The following is a 24,141-nucleotide window of genomic DNA, read 5'->3' as shown; positions in this document are numbered from 1 at the left end:
GAATTCACCATAACATAGAAACAACATTAGTTAAGGTTATGAATGAGAAGACAAGCGTAGTGTTGAGAGTGGACTCATCTACTTTGTTTGCCTCGGGTTACTCGGCATGACTTAACCCTCACATATTTATCTGTTATTTTTCAACCATTTCAAATCTGATGCATGTCTGCAGGGTCTGCTGGCTCTAGAAGGGGAGCTGACACCTATCCTGGTTCAAATGGTAAAGAGTGCCAACATGAACGGACTGCTGGACAGTGACAGCGACTCTCTGACTGACTGCCAGCAGAAAGTGAAAGCCAGGCTGCACGAGATCATGCAAAAGGACCAGGACTTTACAGAGGAGGACTACCAAAAGGTGTTGTCACACATGGAATTGCTCAGTTAGTGATACGCTGTATGGTGCAATTTCTTGTTTGCAAGTAAAGTCTCCAGTTAGTTTAAACAGTTAAATGTGCCTCTTAATCCAGATAAGATTTGGATTATCCAAAGGATTTTGCAACTGCTCATACATATATTGACAGTCTTTTCTGGCATAATCTCTTGCATGGTGTTTGGCAGAACATGTTATCTATTTACTTCTGCTTCTATCGTGTCCCAGTTGGCTCCGACTGGCAGTCCGTCACTGGTGAACTCCATGAAGGTCATAGAGAATCCAGTCAAAACCTGTGACAAGGTGTATGCCCTCATCCAGAGCCTTACATCGCAGATCCGAAAGAGACTAGAGGACCCCAAGTCTGCAGGTACTGAGAACCTGCAGAAAGAAAGAAGAAAGAAAAGAAAGAAAGTGTACTTTATTGATCCCCGTGGGGAAATTCCTCTCTGCATTTAACCCATTCACTCAGTGAAGCAGTGGTCAGCCTTTGGGCGCCCGGGGAGCAGTGTGTAGGTACGGTACCTTGCTCAGGGGTACCTCAGGGTAGCTGTTCAGGGGAATCGAACCCCCGACCTTCCGATCATGGGGCCACCACTCTACCTACTGAGCTATCCCTGCCCCAGAAAGGATCACTTTTAAAATGTTTTACTGTTTTTAAAGCCTCAGTATTTATTTTAGTCATCAAGTGTTATGTATGAATAAGGTTGATGCAGAAAAGCTTGAAACTATAGTGTATATATGGACAAGTTCAAAAGTATTGACCCACCTCTCATTTCTTTATATTCTGGTAGAAAATTGGAACTATATGGAGTTATTTATTGTAACATGAGGTAACATAAATATAAATGTAGTATAAAAGGAAAAAAACAAGGTTTTGTACAATTCCAACAAGCTTGAAAGTTTGTATTTGGTATGATCGCCTTTATTCTGCAACACAGCCTGTACTCTGTTAGCCAGCTTTCTCGTCATTTCTTTAAGTAGTCGTCAGGAATAGCTCTCCAGGCTTCTTCAAGGACATTCAAAGCTCTTCTTTGGATGTTGGCTGCTTTTTGTTCTGTTCTCTGTTAAGGTGATCCCGCCCTGCTCCATTGTGTGTTTTTTCTATCCAGTTATGCTTCTATTACATCGGCAGTGTGATTGCCATGGTTTCATGCTAAAAAGTTAAGCCGCTGCGAATCAGACGCTTTCCGTGTGGTTTTGTGTGGTTAATCAAAATCTGAGGGTGTTTTTTCTGTATTTATAATTTTAACAAGGTCTCCGACACCAGTGACTGAAATCCAGCCCCAGCCATGACAGAGCCTCCACTGTGTTGTACAGGTGGCTGTAGAATGTCAGTGTCCCCCCAAAAACTTGTAACAACCTTCAGAAAGCGGGAGACTTAATGTTCAAGAGCCTTTTTAAAGATTTCAATAAAATCTGGCCCTATGGAAGCAAAATATAAAGATTGACAGTACTGGATTTTTTTTTTAATCAGCCATCTTGTATATTTAGGGTAACAATGATAAAATTAGTCACTCTGTATTTTTTATTTGTTTTCTCCAGACCTGCAGCTTTACCACAGCGAGACGTTGGAGTTGATGCTACAGCGCTGGTCTAAGTTGGAGAGAGACTTCCGCATGAAGAATGGGCGCTACGACATCAGCAAGATCCCGGATATCTACGACTGCATCAAATATGACCTTCAGCATAATGCCTCTCTTGACCTGGAGGACACACGGGAACTTTTCAGACTGTCCCGTGCTCTGGCTGACATAGTCATACCACAGGTAAATCACATCAGTGTCTTTAATTGTGTTTTTCAAGTGCTGCCCAGCACTTATTTTTAAATTTTCCGCAGATGTAGCATTAGTAATGAGTGATGTAGCAACATTATTCCAATGGCGCATTTAAAATGTCATGTTTTAGTCAGAAAACCTTACCAGCGAGAGCAGGGTTCAAATCTCCATTCATGAACGTGTCTTCTGAATTAAAGTGCCTTGTCACAAATAACATGTAAAAACATGGTATTTTAATGGCTCGCCCTCTTGTTCATTGACATCAGGAGTATGGCATCAACAGAGCAGAGAAATTGGACATCGCCCAGGCTTATTGTGTTCCCCTGATGAAGAAAATCCAGCTGGACCTGCAAAGGACCCACGAGGACGAGGCTGTCAACAAGTTGCACCCTCTGTGAGAATGCAGAACACCACTGAAGCGCACAAACATGTCTATAAGCCACATGCATACGTGTATTAACAAGTATTACAAGTGTTGTGTTAATCACTTGTGTCTCTTCCTCCGCCCTGGTGTTCAGGTATTCTCGGGGTGTCATGTCTCCTGGGCGTCACGTCCGCACACGCCTCTACTTCACGAGCGAGAGCCACGTTCACTCCCTGCTCAGCATCTTCCGCTACGGAGGCCTGCTGAATGTATGCAGTGGTTTTGTCACCTTTGACTTTTTGATTTTCTGCACGTGTGCATGTGCACATTTAGAGGGCGAATTGCCAGAACAGAGCTTTTGTAGCGTTGCATTTATTGCAGTCAGGTATTCCTTCCAAAACAGAAGGCTTTTTGAAGATGACTTCAGTGACTTGTTCTAATAAAACTAAGCTGAACTGTAGTTCTAAGTTAACAGAATGCTTATGGACTGTCTAAATTAGACTGTAGAACCGACGTTTACCTTGCCCTTGCATGAATTTTCACACATCCGTGCTGTTGCACAGCTGTTTCATTTTACATCTGCTTCTCTTTGCACATCAGGAGGAGAAGGACCAGCAGTGGAAGCAAGCAATGGACTACCTGAGCGCTGTGACTGAACTCAACTATATGACACAGATAGTCATCATGCTGTACGAAGACAACAACAAGGTGGGCAGGGTGAAATGAAACGCATACCTCCTCCTCCAAACTGCAGCTTCCTTTGCAGGGTTGCAGGCTCCTTTACGTAGCCTCCTTTGTATATTTGTGTCTGTGTTTTGAGCAGGACCCCTCCTCAGAGGAGCGCTTCCATGTGGAGCTTCACTTCAGTCCAGGAGTAAAAGGATGTGAAGATGAAGAGACTATTCCTCTTGGATTTGGCTTCCGGCCGGCCTCCTCAGAGGTATGTGACAATACCGCACTCATATTGCTGGTTGAAAATTGTCTAAAAATGTGAAAAATTTCAGTTTCAAAACAGACAAGAGGCCATTTAAGATTTAAAAAAATAAAAGCTCCCTTGTAGTTGCATGCTGACATCAGGTGTGTTTTGTTGATCAGAGATGTCAGTCACTTCTTTCTTCTCTGACCAATTAGAATGAAGACAAGAAGCCTAATCAGGGCAGTCTGGAGGACCTTTCCCAGGATGAGCCAGACCAGGCACTTCAAATCTCCGATCCAATCAACATTCAGCGAAGGTCTCCCATGATTCGGAACCGCAAGACGGGCTCCATGGAGGTACCAGACTGCCAGAGTTCAGTGTTAAAATGACAAAATGTGGTCTGGGTGTGTGTTTGTTTGCTTTCAGGAGCAGGAAGTGGCTCTTTTGACACTTTTGCCTGTCATTTAACAAGTGCGATGATGCTCTTGAAGCAACATTAAACATCAGGTCCCTGATTAATATCTTTGGTCTCTTTTGGCCCCACTCAGGTCCTCTCTGAAACCTCCCCCACCCATTCCACCAAAGGCTGCACATCCCATCGACTCTTCATATCCTGCTCACGTCAGTCTCCTGAGATCAAACCAGCCAGTGGCTTAGGTAGGCATCTAATTTTTGGAGCGAGTGTGGGAGAATGTGTGTTTTCGCTGTGTGTTCATATCTGCGTTCATGGCCTCACCGCTCATTCATTTCCAGCTGTCATCACTGCGCCTCCTCTTTTTTTCCCCTTCACCCTCCCACTTTTCCATTTCACTTTCAGTCTGTCCCTCGTTTCTTTCACATAGCTTCCACCCCAGCTTAGTTTAGCTTAGCGGCAACCAAACGGGATCAGGATCCAAACTATGCTGGCCAGAGGTCAGCGGGGAAGAGTCATGTTCACAGCCAACTGCAGGATCATTGCGTCATATGGTGATCAAAGACGTGTTCCTCTCCCCTCTAGGTGATAAGGTGACAACACGGTGGACATGCTTTACCTGTGTGTGTATATATAATTTAATTTCATATTTCAAAGGCATCCACAGATGCTAATACCTTCATAGTCAAACAAAACCAGTCTCTCTAGTTACTAATGTTTGCCTTTTCTTTGTTTAATGTCAGTGTAACTGATATTGACTTGACTAACATAAACTAATATAATTAGTAAAGATTATTAATATTGCAGAAGTGACTTGGAGATATAACTCAAATCCCTGCTCTAAATATTGAGGTCAGCATATGTGCTGATAACCCAAAGTTCAGGTGTTTGTGAATAGCAGCCAATCAGAAGAAGCCTGGCTGAAAGGGAAGGAGAAGGGAGCAAAAAAACCAAAAACTAAACCTAACCTAAACTTTTTGTTTAACACGGTGGATGAACTGAGGAGCTGGACCGAGGACCAATATAAGATAAATGATTATTTTTAACAGTGAATTATACAAAGCATCTCTAGTAGAGGCCAAGAATAAAAAATACTGGCGACCACAGTTCTACCCCTCAGCCTCCTGGTAAACAGCTGTGGTATTAATTTCAAAATCCTACGGCGATGCCTGCCCAGCAGGATTAAGCCAAAACCCCATCAGCCATATACAGCTGTGGGGTAAAAAGGTTTAGCTGGAACTGAGCACACAGTAACAGGTTACCTTTGAGTATACACCTATTCTCAGCTGTTCAGGAGACCAGTTTGCTGCATTTATTTTTTCGGATCAAGTTTGATTTTTTTTTTTTTTCCAATTCTTCACATGTGAATAAACAGATCTGACCAATGCATTTAGCTGCATTTGGCAAATGTGTGCTCGAAGCTCAAAACTCAAGACAGTATTGAATGACAAACTCTTAAAAATCTACTCTAAATGTTATTAGTCTTTTAACAAAACATTTTTGGTCCCATACGTAAAGTTAGATATCAATGTAGGTCCCTTTGACCTCTTTAAATTGTTCCGAATCAAACCGCTCTGGGTCCATGAATGTAGTTTAACCTCAGCCTAAATAAAGGGACTTTTGAAGGGCATGCAACATCCAACAACCTGCTAACACGGTGACACTTACAAGCATGACATGCTTCCATCTAAATAAAGACGTGTGGAGAAAACCATAAAACCAACAATGTGAGGAGAGGGCGGAGTCGTGGTGTGGAAAAAAAACAAGAGATCGAAAGCTTTCAAAGATTAGCGTCCATCAACCTGCGTCACTTCTTACTGCTGGATATCACCAGGGAATGAGTGATGGTCCTTTAAAAATCCTTATTGTTTTAAATCTCACATCGCTACAGTAGGTTAGCGTGCCCCTTTCTGTATAATGCACCGATCGTCGTGCTGCTCGGTGCTTAATTATCACGTTTGAAAGCAGCAGTTGGCTTTATGTCCACGTTACATTAATGTTTTAAACCCTCTCTGAGTGGAGCCACTCAGTTTGTTGTGTGCTACGTTGCTGAGGTCACAGATCTCCACCAGCACACTGATGCTCTGTCAGCACAACGCTTAGTTGGAGTTTCACATATTTAGATAAAGTATTCATTTAAAGTCTTTGGAAATTGAATTTGTCGTACGAATATGAGGATTAGTTTGTTTTATTTGTGTGCAGCAGAAGTCTGAAACTCATTTCCACTCTCGGCCTGCTTGATATGCTATTGTGACGGTTGTATAGAAAACCCACATGTTCTGTGCATGTGCACACATCACTCACACAAGGGTCTTACAGACTGAGTCACTGTTCTGAAAAACCTTACAGCTTGCATGTCATCTAGGTATTTTTTTCCTTCTATTATAAACTTTATCAAATCTATATAATAAATATCTGTGCAAGATTTTTTTTCTTTAGTGTTTACAGGGTGTTCATACAGGTAAACTCATTTTTCCCAAAGCACAAACACACTCTTCGGCCACATCATTTAGTGTGTAATTAAAAAAAAATTCTCACCCTTCACACTTCCACTTCACCCATCCCTTCACCTCTCCCCCCACACTCCCACGGCTCCTCCTCCACACAGGCTCGCTCTGCTCTGGCCTCTTCAGTGCCTCAGCCCTCGGGGTGTCCTGTAGCGCCCCCAACCTTCGGGACTACGTCCGCACACACCACCGTCACCACCACCCGAAGCCTCCTCTGTCCCCCGGCAGTTTGCCGTGCAAGAGTGGCATGTTTGGTACGTTCACCACGCTCTCTGTCCTCTCGCATGGAGCTGGTCTTTTCAACTGTATCCATTTGAAAAGCTTTTTTTTTTCCTGGCTTTGAAAAGTCTTGTTTTTTTTCCTTCCTACTTTATTTTTTTTGCTCCTAAATTCATCTTATTGATTTTTGGGGACAAAACAAATCAGCAGCTGCAATACATTGCATCATTTCTCCTAATGATTTTTGCCCTGCACTGATTTGACAGCAGAGTGATTGGCTGTGTAGTAAATGCTGAGCATGCAGGCTGGAATACAATTAATACTTTTCCACATCAACTTGACCGCTAACCGATCAACCCGCTCTCCTCTTGGATTCAAGTGTTTTGTCTCTCTGTGCATGTTGTGGTAACATATCCTCTTTATTTCACAATCCTTCGTGAAGTGAAGTAGTTTTGTGTCTATAAGCCAAAAGCCTGGCTTTTTATTTTTTCATATTAATCACAATTTACGGCAATCCTTACATTAAGAAACTCGGCCTGTTATGTGGAACAGATATAAGACCCAGTAATCCACCTTAAAATAATCCCTTTTCCCTGAGTCTGGTAACGGCGGTAATGGTAAGTGAAAGAAAGCTGTTTTCACAGCCACCAGGGGTCCTTACAGCCGGTTTAATTACCACAAACATCTGGAATGGATAGATTTCTCATGGTTGCAGCTGGTTAATCACACAAATTTGTTTAGTGCTTCCCGAATATGAATGTGACTCATCTACAGGTGACGTCATCATTTTCCTATTAGGTGTATTTATGCATATGGATCCGAACTGCAGGGATTTTTTTTTCCCTCCACTGCAGCTTTTTAAACACAGCAAACTGAGCCGGTCAGTTCATCCACTTGGTGTCACTCTGACTGCAGAGCTACACACTGGCAGATGCTTTACTTTCTCAGCTCTGTTGCATCAGGCCTATGTGCTGCTGTCTGAAAGACAGGTCGGGGTCTGGACCTGACGTCAGTGCAGTTCGTTTAAAGAAAAAAAGAACAGGGCAACAAGAGATCGTTTTATTGCTGGAAAGGTGAAAGAAAGTGCACACTTCAGATCTGAAGATGGCCTGCAGTGTCAGTGGTAAGTGCACTTCAGAGAGGCGGTTCCCAACCTTTATTTTACAGCTTTCCGAAATGCCTCTCATCATGTTTTAAATTTACTCCTTTGAATGGATTCTTACCTGACATAAAAGTGGGTTTTCTTCTTTCGTAAACCGTTTATTACATGCATAAGCTTTACAGAGCTTTATTTCACCTGTCAGCTCAGGGGTTTTTTTCTGTTTTATTCTTCCCAGTCTGCAGCTTTACTGCGTTAGTAAAAACTACGTTACACCAACACATTGAATGTGATCAACAGCCAGAAGCAGTCAGGCTGGAGGAAAAAGGAGATGTGTTCCTGTCGGTGACATTTAGATCAGCACACTTCTTACGTCTGTTGTTTACTCCACCCACTCCACAGCAGCCTTAGCACTCAGTCTCCACTCTGTTCATTCAAAGATGACCCTCCTTTTCACACAGCTCTGTTGGCAGACGAGCACTGATGAATCGACAGGCCAACTCTCTCCTAATCTGTTTTCTCCTTCTTTTTTTTTTTTTTCTTTTTCCTTTTTCCCCCGTCGTGTTCAAACACACAGACTCACAGGCAGACTCAGATCCCAGCTGCCCCAGTAATGCCAGTTACCTTTCTTATCTCCTCAGAGCTGTTCTCTATGCCGGCAGTAAAGAGATTTTCTGTGTCGTATGCCAGGCATCCGACTAATGGTATGTCTGCCTTTTTTTTTTTCGACACTCCTCCAGTTCTCCTCTTATCTTGCATGACCGTTTTGTGGGAAAACATTTTCTATGTTTTCTGTTTTGGGAGGTGTGACGTGTGGCTACATTACTTACATCATCTCAGATTTTTAGTTAAATTTTTTTTGTTTGTTTGTTTCTCTTTCCCTGCACACCTTCGGTGTTTGGGTTTTGTTTTGTTTTTTACTTGTGTTGTCAGCCCTTCACCTCTAACATCACCTGCTCTGCCTGCAAGTGTTTTCATCTCCAATCCTGCTGTTCACAGGATGGTTAGCTATGTGGAATATATCGTCTTCCTTATATATATTTCCACGAGTAGATAATCAATGCACATAAGAAAATTTTAAAAATCCTCACTGGCATATGCACTGTTGATTCTAAAATAATTTCTTTTATAAATGTCTGAGTCTTTGCTATAAATGCCAAATAAAACTTTAAATAGGAGGTTTTTCTCTTGTTTTAATTTAACCCCAGTTTAACCACACACATACTTACAGTGATGTCACAGTGTACTGACCACACACATACTAGATGTCCACATCACTGATGCAGGGTCATAAATTCTAAATAAAATCTTGACCTAGCCATTTTAGGTAGAGCGTCTGTTAATCAGGGGGTCTGTGGTTCAATCCCTGGCTCCTCCCCTCTGTGTGTGTGTGTGAGTGTGAGAGAGACAGTTGCAGAAAAGTGAATGTGTGATATTTGCTTTACCTCGTCACACTTAGTAGTTGATGTACACGTTGCTGCTTTAGTGTTTCCATATTACGGCCTTTTATGGTATTTGGGGCTTTATATGAAAAGCTCAGAAACAGCTGATCACATGTTTGCAGTTTGATTAGTGCTGGCTGTACGTCAGCAGAATTGATGTCAGCTGAGCCACAGGAACCTCTCACATGTTGATTCGGAGTGGCTGAAGAGTTGGTGGAATTCACAAATCTCATATGTTGACACGTTTTTTTGTTTGTTTGTTTTGTAAAGACAGCTGGAACCACAGTCATGAGCCTTTCCCTCCATTTTGCTCTCTTGCTTCTCTCCTGTAGTCAAGTTTTGATTTATAATAATATGCGTTGGTAATCCATTTTAAAAAGTGAAAGTTTTCTTAAGATCCACTAACATTGGTGTGATCTGCTTTGTTACAGGTATTTGCTTTCAATAAATATTATTCTTATGTTTTATTTACAATTGTCCAAATTCAGTTATGAACAGCCACCTGCATTAATGCTCATCAAGCTGCTGTTTGTTATATATATATTATTATTTAACTAAGGACATTCCTCACATTATCAACGATGAATTATCTGTTGTTATGATGCAAAGCGGAGAAAAGGGCAATCACAGCTGTGTTTTCTCTGAATCATAACCATGTTAATGGGTGAAATATTGTAGATAAAGTAATGTGTGTGCTGTACATATATTCTCGTTTGCTTGATCACTCAAATGGCACTAGAGGTGAAATTGTTCTCATTTAGTCGTTTTGATGTGAAAGCCGGCTGGGACTGACTAGCTGAGGAGCGATGTCGGGCAAAAATTGAGCTGAAGAATGGGTCAGTAATGAACTTGCTTTCATCAGGTTCACACAAACACATGTTTGAGGTTCTGTGGTGTCCTGTTAACTGTTCCATTTGTAAATATGCAAATGTCTGGTCTTTTATTGCAGATTGAAAGCTCATGCTGCTTTCTGATGATGGGATTGAGTGGTGCATACAAACAAGTTAGGGATGAGTCACCAGTAGCCAACTGCCACACAGTGAACGCCGAACCTTTGAACCCACCCCTGAGTGTTCTGAGCCCCGGGGCAGTTGCCCAATTCACAGAGCTAGTGATACAAATCTGTCAGAAAGTCACGCCTTCGTGCTACAAATCTAAAATACGACTTCTCTTGTCACATTGCAGTTCTGTTGCCACACATACAGTTTCTTGAAAAATAGCCCTGGGGGTCACTGATGTTTGAGCACTGATTGACTGAAAAAGCCTCTCATTCAGATTACGTGGAGCAGATCTCAGGTGTGTTTTTAGTCATTCTTTTTTTCCCCTGACTTCTCTATTTGACCTCAGGCTATCTGCTTTGCGTTTGATTTCTTTGAAATGGAAAGGTGGGACTGAGTCTGTTTATTTCTGTTTGAGCCGTGAGGTTTTTGTCTGGCGGAAGCCTACAATCGACCGAATGCCCTCCGGTCGCACTGCTTTTCAGCTCCTCCCATTTCTGCTCTTGCTCCGCTGCACTTTCCAGTTCTACTCTTCTCTCCCTGCTCTGCCTCTCATCCCCTCAGAGCCCTCGGACGTGCCTCACGTAACCCAGCTGCTGGAGTGGCTTCCTGCTGAGACAGCCCTGCTGGGCTTTGCCCCTCTGGCTGTGGATGGGGCCATGGCCCACCACCTGCGTCACTGCCCCTACCACTTCCGCCTCTTCAAGACTGAGCTGGTGTCTAGTCAGGAGCTCCCAGAGTCTCACTCCGGTCAGCCGCTGCAGTCCTTGAAAACACTTGGTGCTACCTCCTCTTTCTCACTTTAGTCCCAGCCAGTCGGTGCTGGGAAAAGTGGGATGCTGCCAGTTCCAGTTCAGCTTTGCATCTGTTGTGGCTCATTGCTTTTATTTTTCTTCCAGCCTGTGCATTCATTTTCCCTCCTAGGTCTGCCTGTTAATGATATCTATAGCCCTGCCTCATGCTCCATTTATTGTCCGACTATAAACATTCTTATTTTGCACATCTGCCCAAAGATGCAAACGCTGTATTCCTCTGCTTATTTAAAGACACAGTGAAACTATTAAAGCAACTTAGCTTTCACGCAAGCACTGCGGCCCTCAACTTTTTTTAGGTGTCACCTGACAGAGGTGCACAGGAGGTGAAAAAAATCTAATGGACATCTAAAGGTCATTAAGTTTCCAGCTTCCCAGCTGAATGTCCATGTAATGTCCACTCGTGACATTAGTGGAGGTAATTGCCCAGATAATTCCAGTCAAGCAAGGCTGAGGCATGTGTCCTGAACGCTTCACCCAGATGGAGTATTCTTAGGAGAATAATTAGACCTGAAGTTTGAGAGGCGTGAGGAAGGACAACTTTCTGACCTGAATCTTGTAACACTGTCTTGGGTTCATCTGTAAAAACAACTATAATATCCGACTAAACCAGAATGTTTTCCTTTCTTATAAATGGCACAGAAAGAAATGGACGAGCTGCATCCACACTGCTGGGAATACACGGATGGGGTCCCTCTGAATTCTCCACACTGTTACCCGCTTGGTTTTCACATCATTATAATCCCACATCACACAGCTTTGTACCAGGCATCTGGCAGATTAAAGATGAGTTTATGTGACTCAGTTCAAGGGAAATTTGAGTTCTCACATCTTTATAAGATGGTTCTGATTTGATGTGAGCACTGAGAAATGATCATAGAGTAAGGAGCTGTAGAGACTGTTAGCATTATTGTAGTTTCATTCTTTGTCTGTGTCCAAAAGGGGAGAATACTATGACAAGAAGTGAGAAAAGAGGTCAATCCATATGAAATGTGATGTGTATATATTTTATTTATTTATTTTGAAAGGCTCAATAAGTAACCGAACAATCAGGACCTGATAAGACACTTTGAGCGTATTCTTTAATTTCACTGTGTCTTTAAGTCTTTGCATATGAGTGGACATTTACGGCTCACTTGTGGAATTGGTAGAACATGGCAATTCATTTTTAAACTTTTTTTTTTTTTTAAATCTCAAATTATAACAAATAATACATCTGCAATAAGGACGACGAATGGCTCTACATGCATGCTGTTCAGTCTGGTGAACCAGACTCTTTTATGCGCTGGTTAGAGGCCTGCCTAATTGCACTGTGTGCATGTTCCATCCTGAGCAGCGGATGCAGGAAAAAGAAGCCTTTACAGCTGGGCTTTTGTTCAGGTCTGTGTGGAAATACATGTCGGATATTGATGGCGCTAATTTGGCCTTTGCACTGGGAAGTAACAACTGGACCTCCACAGTGTCTTCTTCATCAAAATAACAAAATATCTCTTGGCCGGGTTGAAGATATTTGAGAGTCTGTCTGAAAGATCTGGGTCATCATCTGTTGGCTAATTTTAATTGGCTAATTAAGTGGCGGCCTGTCAATCGTGTAAACTGTTTGAGGAGCAGGTCCTGGCACATTGTCAGCTTAACACAGCTTGCTTGCACTCAGCAGAGATGACCGTCTGTTATGACTTGTCGCGTCTTTATCTGCATCTCCCTCGTATGTTTATGTCTGCCTTTGTGGAGAGTGAATAGTGCAGTGAAGGATCCGTGAGCTTTTTTTTTTTCTCCTCTCACTGCATCTACTGTGTGAGCTGAATTATAAAGTCCATGTGAACGCACTGCAGCAGAGATGAGGAGGGAAAGGTGATAAAAGCCAACTAATGTGTTTTTATATAACGCCTGCTCTATTACACAGTACACTAAAGGCAGCAGGAAAAATGCTGTAGCATGGAACTTGTCTGAACTGGCAAAACATTTCCTCCTGAGGCTTTGTAATATCACTTTAAACGATAGAATAATTTTTCTGCTGTCATCACATCTTTGGCAGGAAGCTGTTTTCATAATCCACAGTAGTCTTTGTTTTGTCAAATGAATAAAGCTGCTCAAGGCTGTATCGGGTAAGGAAAAGATTTTGTGATTAGTCCATTGAAGGCCTGAAGGCCTTTGTCGTATCCTGCCATTCCTGTTCTTGTTCTAAGCTTTAGATTAAAAAGCAGAAGCAACAGTTTGTATAATGTTCTTAACTCTTGAAAGTGCACACGATCCCATGAGAAACATTAACAACAAGCAACTCAACTAATTATAAATTGATATCTTGGCCCCTTGAGGCCTTGAAAGGTTCCTCTCCATTAAGCATTTCGTTCCGCTTGAATTGAATAAGTTGTTTTAGGGAATAGCCGTGCACACATTTGTGGTTGTTGCACATTATTCATGGTGAAGGCAAGGATGACCAGCATGCTGTCTGGGTAGATGGATAAAGGTGGAAGCAGCACTTCAACCTCCATCCATTCCTTCTTGTCATCATAGAGCTTCATGTTCTCTGTTGGGCTACTGTGAATGCTGATGTTTCCTGCATGTGTGAAAGTCACCTTTTTGCCATGGCAAGTTGAATTTCACAGGATGTAGACTTTTTTTTCCCCCCCCCTCACAAACAAAAGCAAGCAAAATATAGAAATGTAATTATGAACACAGATATAAATTATATAGAACATAAGAGTATAGGTAATGCAATTACATATGAAGAATCTTCTGTTAAAAAAACATGATTAATTGATTTTTTTTAAAGAACACACAGTTTTTCCTGTTCATTTCCTCTTCATTTCATTTTCATAACACCAATATTAACAACCATTAACAGACCTCGAAGAAAATTAATCTTTTATGTGTAGTTCGCAGTTCATTACAACTCGCACTGCAGCTCATCATCAAATCTGTGTTGGTGATCCAACCCAACCGGCTCAGGAAAAAGAGAGGGGGAAATAGACTGAACATTTGTACCGGTCCTATTTACAAATAAATAAATTAATAAAATTACACAATATAGACATAACATTAAAACCACCTGCCTCCTTTTGCTGCCAAAACATCACCGACCCGTCGAGGCATGAACTCTACTAGACTCCCAAAGGCGTACTGTAGCACCAGGATTGCATTTAGATCTGGGGAATTTGGAGGCCAAGTCAACACCTCAAACTTATTGTTGTGCTCCTCAAACTATTCCTGAAGTATTTTTGCTCTGTGGCAGGGCATATTATCCTGCTGAAAGAGGCCACAGCCGGCGGGTAATACTGTTCAATGAAAGGGTGTACGTGGTGTGCAATATTGCTTGGGTAGGTGGTACGTGTCAAAGTAACATCCACATCAATGGCAGGAACCAACGTTTCCCACCAGAATATTATCCGAAGCATCACACTGCCTCAGCTGGCTTGCCTTCGTCCCATAATGCATCCTGGTGCCAGGTCTTCCCCAGGTAAACAGCTCACATGCACCTGACGTAAAAGAAAACACAATTCATCAGATCAGACCATAGTCTTCCATTCCTCCATGGTCCAGTTCTGATGCCCTTTGTTGGTGCTTTCAGCAGTCAGCGGGGTCAGCATGGACACACTGACTGCTCTGCTGCTATGCAGCCACATACACAACAACTGTGATGCTCTGTGTATTCGGACACCTTTACATCAGAACCAGCACTTTTTCAGCAGTCTGAGCTACACATGCCTCGTCTGTCGGATCAGACCACACAGGCCAGCCTTTACTCCTCACATGCGTGAGTGAGTCTTAGCTGCCCATGACGCTGTCGCTTATTCGCCACTGTACCGAGCACTGCACATCAGGACCACCCCACAACAGCTGCAGTTTTGCCAGATGCTCTGACAAGCAGCAAACTCACTCCAATCCTTACACTTGTCCATTTTTCCTGCTTGTAACGTCAACTTTGAGGACAAAATGTTCACTTTGCTCTCTAACATATCCCTGACAGGTCCCATGATGAAATCAGTGTTTTTCACTCCACCTGGCCATGCTCATAATGTTATGCCACATCTCCCCAGAATTTTATTTTCTTCTTTGTTGTTTCACAACCTTGTCTGCAGCTATTGTTAAGTTTTGGTTTATATCACACACTCCCCCTGAAGGAAATGCCATTTACATCATCAGCTTAGAAATGAAGTTGAGCTCGAGTACTGCCAGCTCATTGAACATCTTAAACACTCAAATCTTTGTAGTCCTCACCTACTTATTACATATACAAACTTCATGTATCAGCTCATGTACTTCATTTCAGAAACATAGAAGTATATCTAACATAGCTGCAACATGTAACGAGTGTGTTTTCTTGTCATTTGAAGCAGAGTGCTCTATATCCATGTTAGAAACAAGACAAAAATATTATTTTTGTTCTTGTGGTCTCACTAACTCAGGAATTGGTTATTTGTGTTTGCATTAGATCTGACTTGCTTGTGTTGTGTAGCTACAGCCAGTCAGCTGCTGTGAGAGGTCACACGCTGCCGACTGTAGATCTTGTGTGCAAACGTTTGTGTGGCTGGTAACAAATATAAATCACTGCTAGATTTGATTCGATTTTTTTCTTAATATGGCACTCAAAGCACGTGGAACCGTAATGCACAGAGAGCAGTACTTTCCTCACCTCTCTTCCTGCTAGTATACGATCGGCTGTATTGTATCCTTTGTCCTGCAGGCTTTGAAGGATGCTCCATGGTGCCTTCCATCTACCCACTGGAGACGCTGCACAACTCGCTTTCCCTGAAGCAGGTGGACGAGTTTCTCAACTCGGTGTGTGAGAGCAACAGTGAGGTCCAGGCCAAAACCATGAAAGGTGTGAAAGCTTCAATTTAATTTTTGTTTTATAGAATTTGATCGTCGGATCTTGAGCATGAATATAAATGGCCACAATTCACTGGTTTTTAATCTGTTAATTCATATAAAAACCTTTAAATAAAGCCTGAGAGTGAGCACTTAAATTTCAAAGCCATTTCCACGTCTAGCAACAAAACATCACTTCCTGAATCCAAAAGCAGAAGAGAGCAGTGTTTCTCAGAAGCATAATGAGCTTCAATTACATTTGTAAACTGATCCTAATGTGTTTTCTTTTCTCTCTCTGCTCCAGCGCTCTCTGGCTTGTTTGCCTCTCAGAGCCAGATTTCTCTCTATAGCCCGCAGCAGCCTCTTTCCTCCTCTGGATCTGAAGCATCTCTTCGACCGCCCAGCCAGCCTTTGTGGCGTAAGTGCAATGATTTTCGTGGTATTATCAGTGTGTTGACCTGCTTTCACTGCACAAAGTGTTTTTCAAGAGGCTGAAACCTCTTTAAACGTGTCGGCTTCATGTTAAATATTCACCCTCCTTACTATCATGTAAAAGTCTCAATGACAACATTGCTTAGTCAGCTTAGCAGCATTTATGTATGTGCTGTTATATTAATGGATTATTAGACATTCGATTATGACCGCATGTGTCTCACTTGCTTCTTAGCTCACTAAAAGACATGAATGTTCATAATAGTGTGATGGGTAAGGGAAACAAAACAACCTTCTAAACATTAGGCCGTTTCATTTTTTCAGCAACAATATTGATTCAAGCATTGATTTAGCATAAGAGCGCAAAGAACACAGGCCAGATGTCTTCTGTTGTTTGGCGTTTCACACAGATTTAAATGCTTCAATACTGTTGTTACTGCTACAGCTCAACTGATATAATGATTTTTTTCTTCTTTCAGACACACGAAACAAACAGATTTCCCCTAAAATGTGTCATGTGTAGTTTTTTCTGTACATGTTTACACTCTGTCCAGCTCTGCTTGGTTTTGCTGTTTGTTGAAGGGCGTTTGTCCCGTCTCTTCTTCTTCTAAATTGTCTTTTATTGGCTGTTAGAAATGCTGATAAATCAGCAAATGGCTAATGGCAGCTCAGCTAAATCGGTTCTAGTTACCACAGTGAAGCTGGAATCTCAGGTTGGACAGATAAAACTCAACACTTTATCACATTCAGAAAAATCATAGACTGTGCAGGGGGCTGGATGTAGCCATCGAGACGTCAGCCATGCTTTTGTGAAGCGTTCATATGTGGATGAGACGGTGGGGTTTTAAGATAAGTCAGCCAACAGCAGCCAGCTTGGTTACACAGACGCAGATGAACTGCTAATTAGTGTGTAGGGAAAAAAATGTACAGTTTTACTCACTTGCACTGACAGACTGTCCAAGTCTGCTGCGGTTTTAACTACAAACAATCCACACTTTTTCTCATATAATATAACTGAAATGCTTCGAAATGCGGATTTTCACCCACCGTACAGCTGCTCTGGAAATGAATATAGAGACCAAAACACGGGAGTCTAAGCACACTGATTTACAGACTCAAGTGGCCGAAAGAGGAACTGCAATTTTTGGCCATTTATTGTCTTTTTTTTTTTTTTTTTACATCACTTGATGTGTTATTAAAAATTAAAAAAAACAAAAAACAGGGTAAAAAATAAACCAATTTGTGACCTAGTAACAAATAGCACACTTATGAAAATATTTAATTAAAAAAACAACAACAAAATGTCCAAATAAAGAAACTAGAACAAAAAAATGTGTGGTTGTTGTTTATAAGTATATAAATAACAGCAGACTGTGCAGCAGATTACACCGCAGGATCAACCGTCACTTAAAACTGAAGTAAAAAGGACTCTGAAAATCACAGCCGCTTCATCTTTAACCAGCTCATTGTCCTCCTTTCTCTCTCAGATGGTGAGCTGCGCATGTTAGATGTGTACACTCGGTTTGGGTGGCTGCTCCAGATTCTGGTGCCTGTAACTGCACAGAACTCATTTAGCCTCATTTACCACACAGTGCGCAGACAGATGGGGAGGGACTTCTTCTGCTGGTCGTGTAACTCCGTGTGTTCTCTTATCAGCTGTAGTTACAGGGCAGCTGTTTACAAGTGCAGCCCTGTGACCTGTTCAGAAACATTTTTAACCACAGTTTCTGTCTTTAGTGTACATCATTTAAACCCTTATTCTTGATTTTGTTGATTTGTGACTGACGGTAAATCTTGATCATATTCTAGTCACATTATTGATATAAACATTCATGTGGCTCAATTTATGAAACCCAACACACAAAGCAACAGTTTACATAAAGTTTCCCATGGCAACGAGATGAAGAGACGAGCAGATGATGCTTTCCTGTTATTGTGCCGGCTCGCTCCCTCATTTGTGTTCACTTTGTGTCCTTCCCCGTGACGCACGTACAACAACAAATAACATGGCTCCTGACTCGCAGAGTGAAGCGAGGGCTCTGGGGTGGAAAGTAATGGGATTATTAGTTGCGTCATGGATAGACTTTTTAAAACATCGACAGTTTGTACCAGTGGGGGGAAAAGAAGTGTTTACAGAGAGCTCTGTGTGTGTTTTTTCTGTTCAGATGGCAGCATCCCCTCCAGTGCTGTATCCAGTGCGGGCCCCTCATCCCCGATTACAGAGTCTTCTGGTCTGAACTTCAGCTTCAGTGAGTAGGCCGTCTGCTTGGAGAAACACAAGGACCTCTGGGAATCGGAGGCCACGGTGTAACGACTTTACTTCCTGCGCTGTTATTCAGCCTTCTGCTCATATTCACGATGTCAGACGCGATATGATCAAACAAACTGTGCACGGTGATTCTCCTGCTGCACCCTCACTGCACCACCACTGACTGCACTATCCTCACCACGCCTGCTCTTCACCATAAAGAGGAAATAAAGAAAAATACGTGGGACTTCTCATCGCCTCGATCCGCCTCCTCAGATCGCTGACACTTTCCTGAACCGTCCATTGTGCCAACATTCAGGCCATTTGTGCCTTTAGTTAAATTTGGATCAGAGCAGTGCTTGCTGTTTGCTCTGGAGATGTTTTTTTTTTTCCCTCACACACCAGCAGTCTGTTTTTCTCACCTGAACTGCCAACATTTCCGGTTCAAATGCGTCACGGCTTTGAGTCTGCGGTGGATTTCATCCAAAGATGTCAGCACGCCTGCTTTCTAACCAAGGATTAGATTATCAATACTGCTCTCATATCTAGCTGCTAGCTCAGCTTGGCACATAGACTGGGAATGGGGATACAACTAGCCTGTTTTAAAGGTGGCAGAACAGTAGTAGTCTTTTCTTTTTATAAATTCTATGTTTTATCTGTTTTCTTTTTTTTTAAATAATAACTAAATGGAACATTAAGTGTTAGTTTTTCAAGCAGTTTTACCTTAGACAAGGCCACTGTTAGCTGTTTACATTCGTTAAAAAGGCTGAACTACCTGCTGGATTTGAGAGTTAATCATGTTATTTAAGGCTTCAGTCATACAGACTTAGAGACCAGTTAGCAACCTGCTGATGTCGCTAGTGAGCACTGACGTAAAACATCCTCGTGATTCCTTTTTATCAGATTTACCACAGTCACGTGTAGTTTGCATGGTAGATGCCAGTCTGTCTGTAAACACTCCCGTCAATAACTCGACAAACAGGATGGTCAAACTGATACCAGAGGTGCATCTACTAAAAATGTTGGACAAGTTTGAATCTAAGAGGTGTGAAAATCTTGTGATCACTCGAGTCTGGTTTGCTTCGCACTTATCACAGTTTCACTGCTGCTTGGTGACTGTTTGTTGACAAGTGTTCAGACAACAGATGGGATCTGCACAGCCACCAACCAATCGTCAACTGAATAGTGATACTCATTTTTTCCCTATTTGTCGCCGACCCGTCTCTAAGCCTGTGTGTGACTGAAGTCTACCTTGTTGCAAGAAAAGAAGGAAGGGTAATTTAACCAAAAATGTCAAAATGTTTCTATATCTGTTTCACACATCAAACGTCTGGATTATAAAATCAGTTCTCCCTGCAGACTGAAAACCATCATGAAAAGCTTATAACACTGTAACCAAAGCAACCACAGCCCAAATACTCTCTAATCTAACATACAAAGCATCTGCAGAGATGACACTTTGCATTATGCCTGATAAATTATTCCTCACATGATTTTTGTTTTAATTCATGCAATTTAAAAAAAAAGTGTAGTATACTCTTAGTAGTATAAGAGTAGTATATTTTATAATTTTTCACTCATGCCAGCCTGATCAAGCTGTTTAGCTCTGTGTTCGTCAGCTGTTAAGTAGAAACAAAGATGCATCTGTAAATGTGCCTTCAGATAATAATGTGACATTAAATCCAAATGTTAGGAATCTGCTGTATACTTTTACTGAGATGTTTTAGAGTTACAGGGATAAGCCACTTGATTAAGGTAGTAGTATAGTTGTGTCTGCAGTCTGTCACACCATATACTGAGATGTGTTTTTAATGTCAAATGACTGTTTCTCATCTCGTTAATCATGCTCAGGTAAAGCAGTATAATCCAAAGGTTGCAACTGCTTCATCAGCTTGTGACTGAACTGTGGGGCGGTCAGTTCACTTTCAATTCAAAAAGTAATTAAAATTAATTGAAATTCCAAAATATATGTTATTACTTTGACAAAAGCCTGTAAAGAAAATGAAAATGAAAAGCTGAATGTGATTGTGGACATTGTGTTCAGTCGGCATCGTCAGCTTTAACAACGTATAAACAGCAGAGGGGGGAGTCCCTCTTTTCATTACAAAGCGGTTAAATTGAAAACGAACTGACCTTCGAAACTTGAAAAGTCTGCTGTTGAATGAATTTCTGAATTTTAGCCATCTGGTAAAAGAGTTCTAGATTTTTGATTTGAAGGCTAATAACCTGTTTTTATCGTAACTGTGAGTTGATGTTGGTGTAGTTGTGTATTTATGTGGTTATTTAATGTCAGCCAAAGAGAGGCGCGTGTGTGTGTGTGTGTGCGCGCTCTGTTTAACGAGGTTTAAAGGTGTAACTTTTCTGTGATGCCCTGTCTTCTGTGGTTCAGGTCAGGCTGTGACATCGGGGAGAGAAGAGGGTAATAATAAAAAGAGAAAATTAAGAGTGAAAGTGTTGTTTAGTTGTTATCAAGCACAAAAATCATGTTGCCACACCTGCTGCAATAGATGGGCTGTGTGTGTGTGTGTGTGTGTGTGTGTGTGTGTGTGTGTGTGTGTGAGAGATGTTTTATTGGGCACAGTCCAGACACATAAGTCTGTTATTGCCCCATAAACAAACCGGCCAACCTCCTGTGTTCATGTTTCTCTGCTCTTCTTCAGCCTTTTCCTCTCCCTTCTATGTCTAATTTTGTGTTCCTCTCGCGTCATTTATACATTTCAAGACTTTTTTTTTTTTCCAGTGTTCTATCGTCCAGTTTTGTCTTCCTTTGCTCTATTAGAGCTTCAGCCGCTTGTGTTGACCATAGCTGCATGCTAAGTGGATTGAGTTGATGTCATGTGATCAGGTGATTAGATATAACAGTTCAGAATTTGAACCAGTGTACCTAATAAAGTGGCTGGTGATTGGATGTCAGCTACTGATTGTGACATTCATCATATTTGAGAACACAAACATGGTTGAAGAATTATTTTCCTGTAAAATTGTACAATCAGGCAGCTTTTTGAAACCAGAGAGGTCGCCCCCTGCTGGACATTAGGAAGAATGCAGTTTTAAAGCACTTCCACATCACCTTCACCATGAATCTATAAATGTTTTTGAGTTTCTAGTGTGGCTACAAGATATGGTTTGCTGACAACAATAGGCTTGCTCTAAAGCACGAGATCACATCACATCACCTGTTAAAGCTTCAACTAAAGCTTCCAGGGGAACCTTAGTGGGAGCTTTAGTCTCCCACCTGCCAATGCAGTGGAGTCGGGAGGTCCTGCAGTACAGAGAGGGCACAGAAGGAAGGGAATAACTAAATACATTTCTGTGAATAACTCACTTGTCACAGAAATGAAAACTGCTGTTCAAGGACTTTGGAGTTCTGACAGGAAGTGCTCTTATTTCAATATAAAGTCAACTTTTTTTTCTAGTTTTAATGACCTGTTGAAGTTCTCCGTAAAACTGACAACTTGAGCACAAACCGGACACATTTTGGAGTTTCCAAAACATTTTTCCAATTGATGTATATTATTCGTAGTATTAGCCCTCTGGACCTCTCCTGATAAGGTCAGTAAACAACAGATTCTAAATGTTATTAGCTAGCATTGTGTCTTATTAAATAGGAGTTACATATTAATCAATTTATCGATCTTTCCCCACTTATTTCCTCCTGTACCTCCTGTCTCCTGCTTGCCTCCTCTCCTTGTTTCCTCTCATCTCTTCTTTCTTTCCCTTTCTCCTGCTTTTCCTCTTCCTACTCCCTGCTCGGCTCCCCTTTATATCCTCACTTTATCTCTCACCGACCACCTGTTTCATTTGTTACACTTTATTATCTTATTTTCTTCCTGCCATTAGTGCTCACAAAAAAATGAGAGAGTGGACTTCTTTTCCTTCTTTTTCCTTTCCTCTCTTGCTTTCTAACCTCATCCTATTTACCTCTCTCCTTGTCTCCCTCTCCACTCTTCTCTGAATGGCTTTTAAGAATAGTGATGACTCATGTCTCCTCGTATTGCTGCCATGCGTTGCTATGGCGACACCCCCAGATGTAATTGGCTACTCCTGAGCGATGCTGGGTGAATGGAAGGGAGGGAGGGAGGGGGGTACGGACACAGACTGCCAACTCACCGGAAGCCAAAAGCTGATGTCATTTATTCTGTCTGGATGACAAGTCTTTCTCTCCTGGGTTTTATGTCCTACATTCTCACACACACATTCAGCTCTCATGCACGTGTGCACACGCACACATGCACACACTTCATCTGCAGACCGCCTTTTCCAGCTTCAAAACAAATAACAGTTCCAAGCTTCACTTAAAGCTTTTATGAGACATTCGTTCCCTGGCTGCAGGTAGTGTTTGTGACCTTTATCAAATTGCAGTCACTCCAGCAGGATTTTTTTTAATGCATTCATTGCTTTCATTTACGTTTACTTCTTAAATATTCTAAACTTGCTGTTACATATTAGGTTTTACATATCGCAACATGATTCAAAATTATCTAGTTCTAAATTTGTCTAAATACAGAAAGTAAATGACATATTTCAGTGTTATTATTTATTTAATAAAAACTAAGTCAAAATGCAGAAGCATTGTGTTAAGAATTAAGTGAACCCTATGATTCAGTAGCTTTAGCAGCAATAACTTGAAGTAGCTGTTGTCTGAGTCTCTCACACTCTAAAACGGTGTTTTAAACACTTATTGAAATTAGTATGTTATTAAAATCTACTTAACACATGTTGTACACACAGCAGAAACTTTCCTATTCTTTAATGCACAGCTAATGGTTGGGTGTTTAAATGATGGGCGGGAGGAGGAACATTGAGCACATCTGGATGATTTGGGTGGAGAAATCATGGGCTTCTGAATGTGAAGGTCAGAGGTGGTACTCGACTTTGAGACAGGATGTTGACATGGTGGAAGACTGATTGGAGGAAGCACCTAGGCGTCCACACCAACAACAGACTGAAGACCGACACAGTGGCTGTATACAAGAACAGTAATAATATAAAGATAACTATGTTTTTGAAAGTCTTTAGTATTTGGTTAAATCCATTTTGCTTACTCCCAAACACATTTTTTTTTAAAAAAGGTCGAGCATCTGCACTCAGTCTTATAGTGTGAGGAGCTCGAACATCCAGATGGAGCTCGGAGCCACTTTTCCCTTGTCTCTAAAGCCAGCTGAGGTGGCTCAGACCTCTGATAAGGATATCTCCTGAGCACCTCCCTTTTTAGATTATCTGGGCAAGGCCTGTTGGGAGGAGACCCAGATTTACACTCAGAACCTGTTGCAGAGTTTACAGCCGTGTAAAAAAAGACTTTTCCACAGGACTCTATGCAAACACACTGTGATTCAGTCATCTTTTTCTGTATGACTGTATCAGTTTCTCATGCATTTTGGAGGAATCTTGAGCCACTCTCCATTACAGTGTTGCTTCAGTTCATTGAGGTTTACAGGCGTTTGTTTCTTTCTTTCTTTTTAATGCACGGCTCTCTTGAGGTCCGGCCACAGCGTTTCAATCAGGGTGAGGTCTGGACTTTGATTGGACCATTGCAACCCCTTGATTCTTTCCTTTTTCAGCCATCCTGTTGTAGATTTGCTGCTGTGCTTGGGATCATTGTCCTGTTGAACAACCCAGTCTCTGCCAAGCTTTAACTGTTGAACAGATGGGCTCATAGATGGCCTCTGTGAGCCTCACATTTGACTCTAGAATACTTTGGTACACAGGGGAGTTGCCAGGTCTTGTGGCCCCAA

The 24,141-nt window shown here is 41.8% G+C and overlaps 1 protein-coding gene across 7 annotated transcripts in view; it reads left to right on the top strand.

Annotated features, from left to right (window-relative positions):
• ppip5k1b (diphosphoinositol pentakisphosphate kinase 1b) overlaps positions 1-20,851 on the top strand; it is a 50,778-nt gene extending 29,927 nt beyond the window's left edge. For 3 of the 7 annotated variants that reach the window (XM_039614904.1, XM_039614905.1, XM_039614903.1), the window contains 14 exons: positions 173-355; positions 599-740; positions 1,916-2,139; positions 2,415-2,542; positions 2,667-2,781; positions 3,113-3,220; positions 3,336-3,452; positions 3,644-3,784; positions 3,977-4,085; positions 6,449-6,601; positions 8,307-8,369; positions 15,602-15,739; positions 16,031-16,144; positions 18,324-20,851. In XM_039614904.1, the coding sequence (XP_039470838.1) occupies positions 173-355; positions 599-740; positions 1,916-2,139; positions 2,415-2,542; positions 2,667-2,781; positions 3,113-3,220; positions 3,336-3,452; positions 3,644-3,784; positions 3,977-4,085; positions 6,449-6,601; positions 8,307-8,369; positions 15,602-15,739; positions 16,031-16,144; positions 18,324-18,415 (1,827 nt within the window). In that variant the 3' untranslated portion in view covers positions 18,416-20,851. Of the gene's footprint in view, positions 1-172; positions 356-598; positions 741-1,915; positions 2,140-2,414; positions 2,543-2,666; positions 2,782-3,112; positions 3,221-3,335; positions 3,453-3,643; positions 3,785-3,976; positions 4,086-4,245; positions 4,434-6,448; positions 6,602-8,306; positions 8,370-15,601; positions 15,740-16,030; positions 16,145-18,323 lie in introns of those variants that run through there. The other 4 variants (XM_039614908.1, XM_039614907.1, XM_039614906.1 and 1 more) reach the window with 3 other exon arrangements.
• Positions 20,852-24,141: the final 3,290 nt, after the last annotated feature.

Source organism: Oreochromis aureus, linkage group 7, assembly GCF_013358895.1.
Source record: "Oreochromis aureus strain Israel breed Guangdong linkage group 7, ZZ_aureus, whole genome shotgun sequence".
NCBI lineage: Eukaryota > Metazoa > Chordata > Actinopteri > Cichliformes > Cichlidae > Oreochromis > Oreochromis aureus.
The sequence above is the reverse complement of the archived record's forward strand: the minus strand, read 5'-3'. Positions and strand labels throughout refer to the sequence as shown.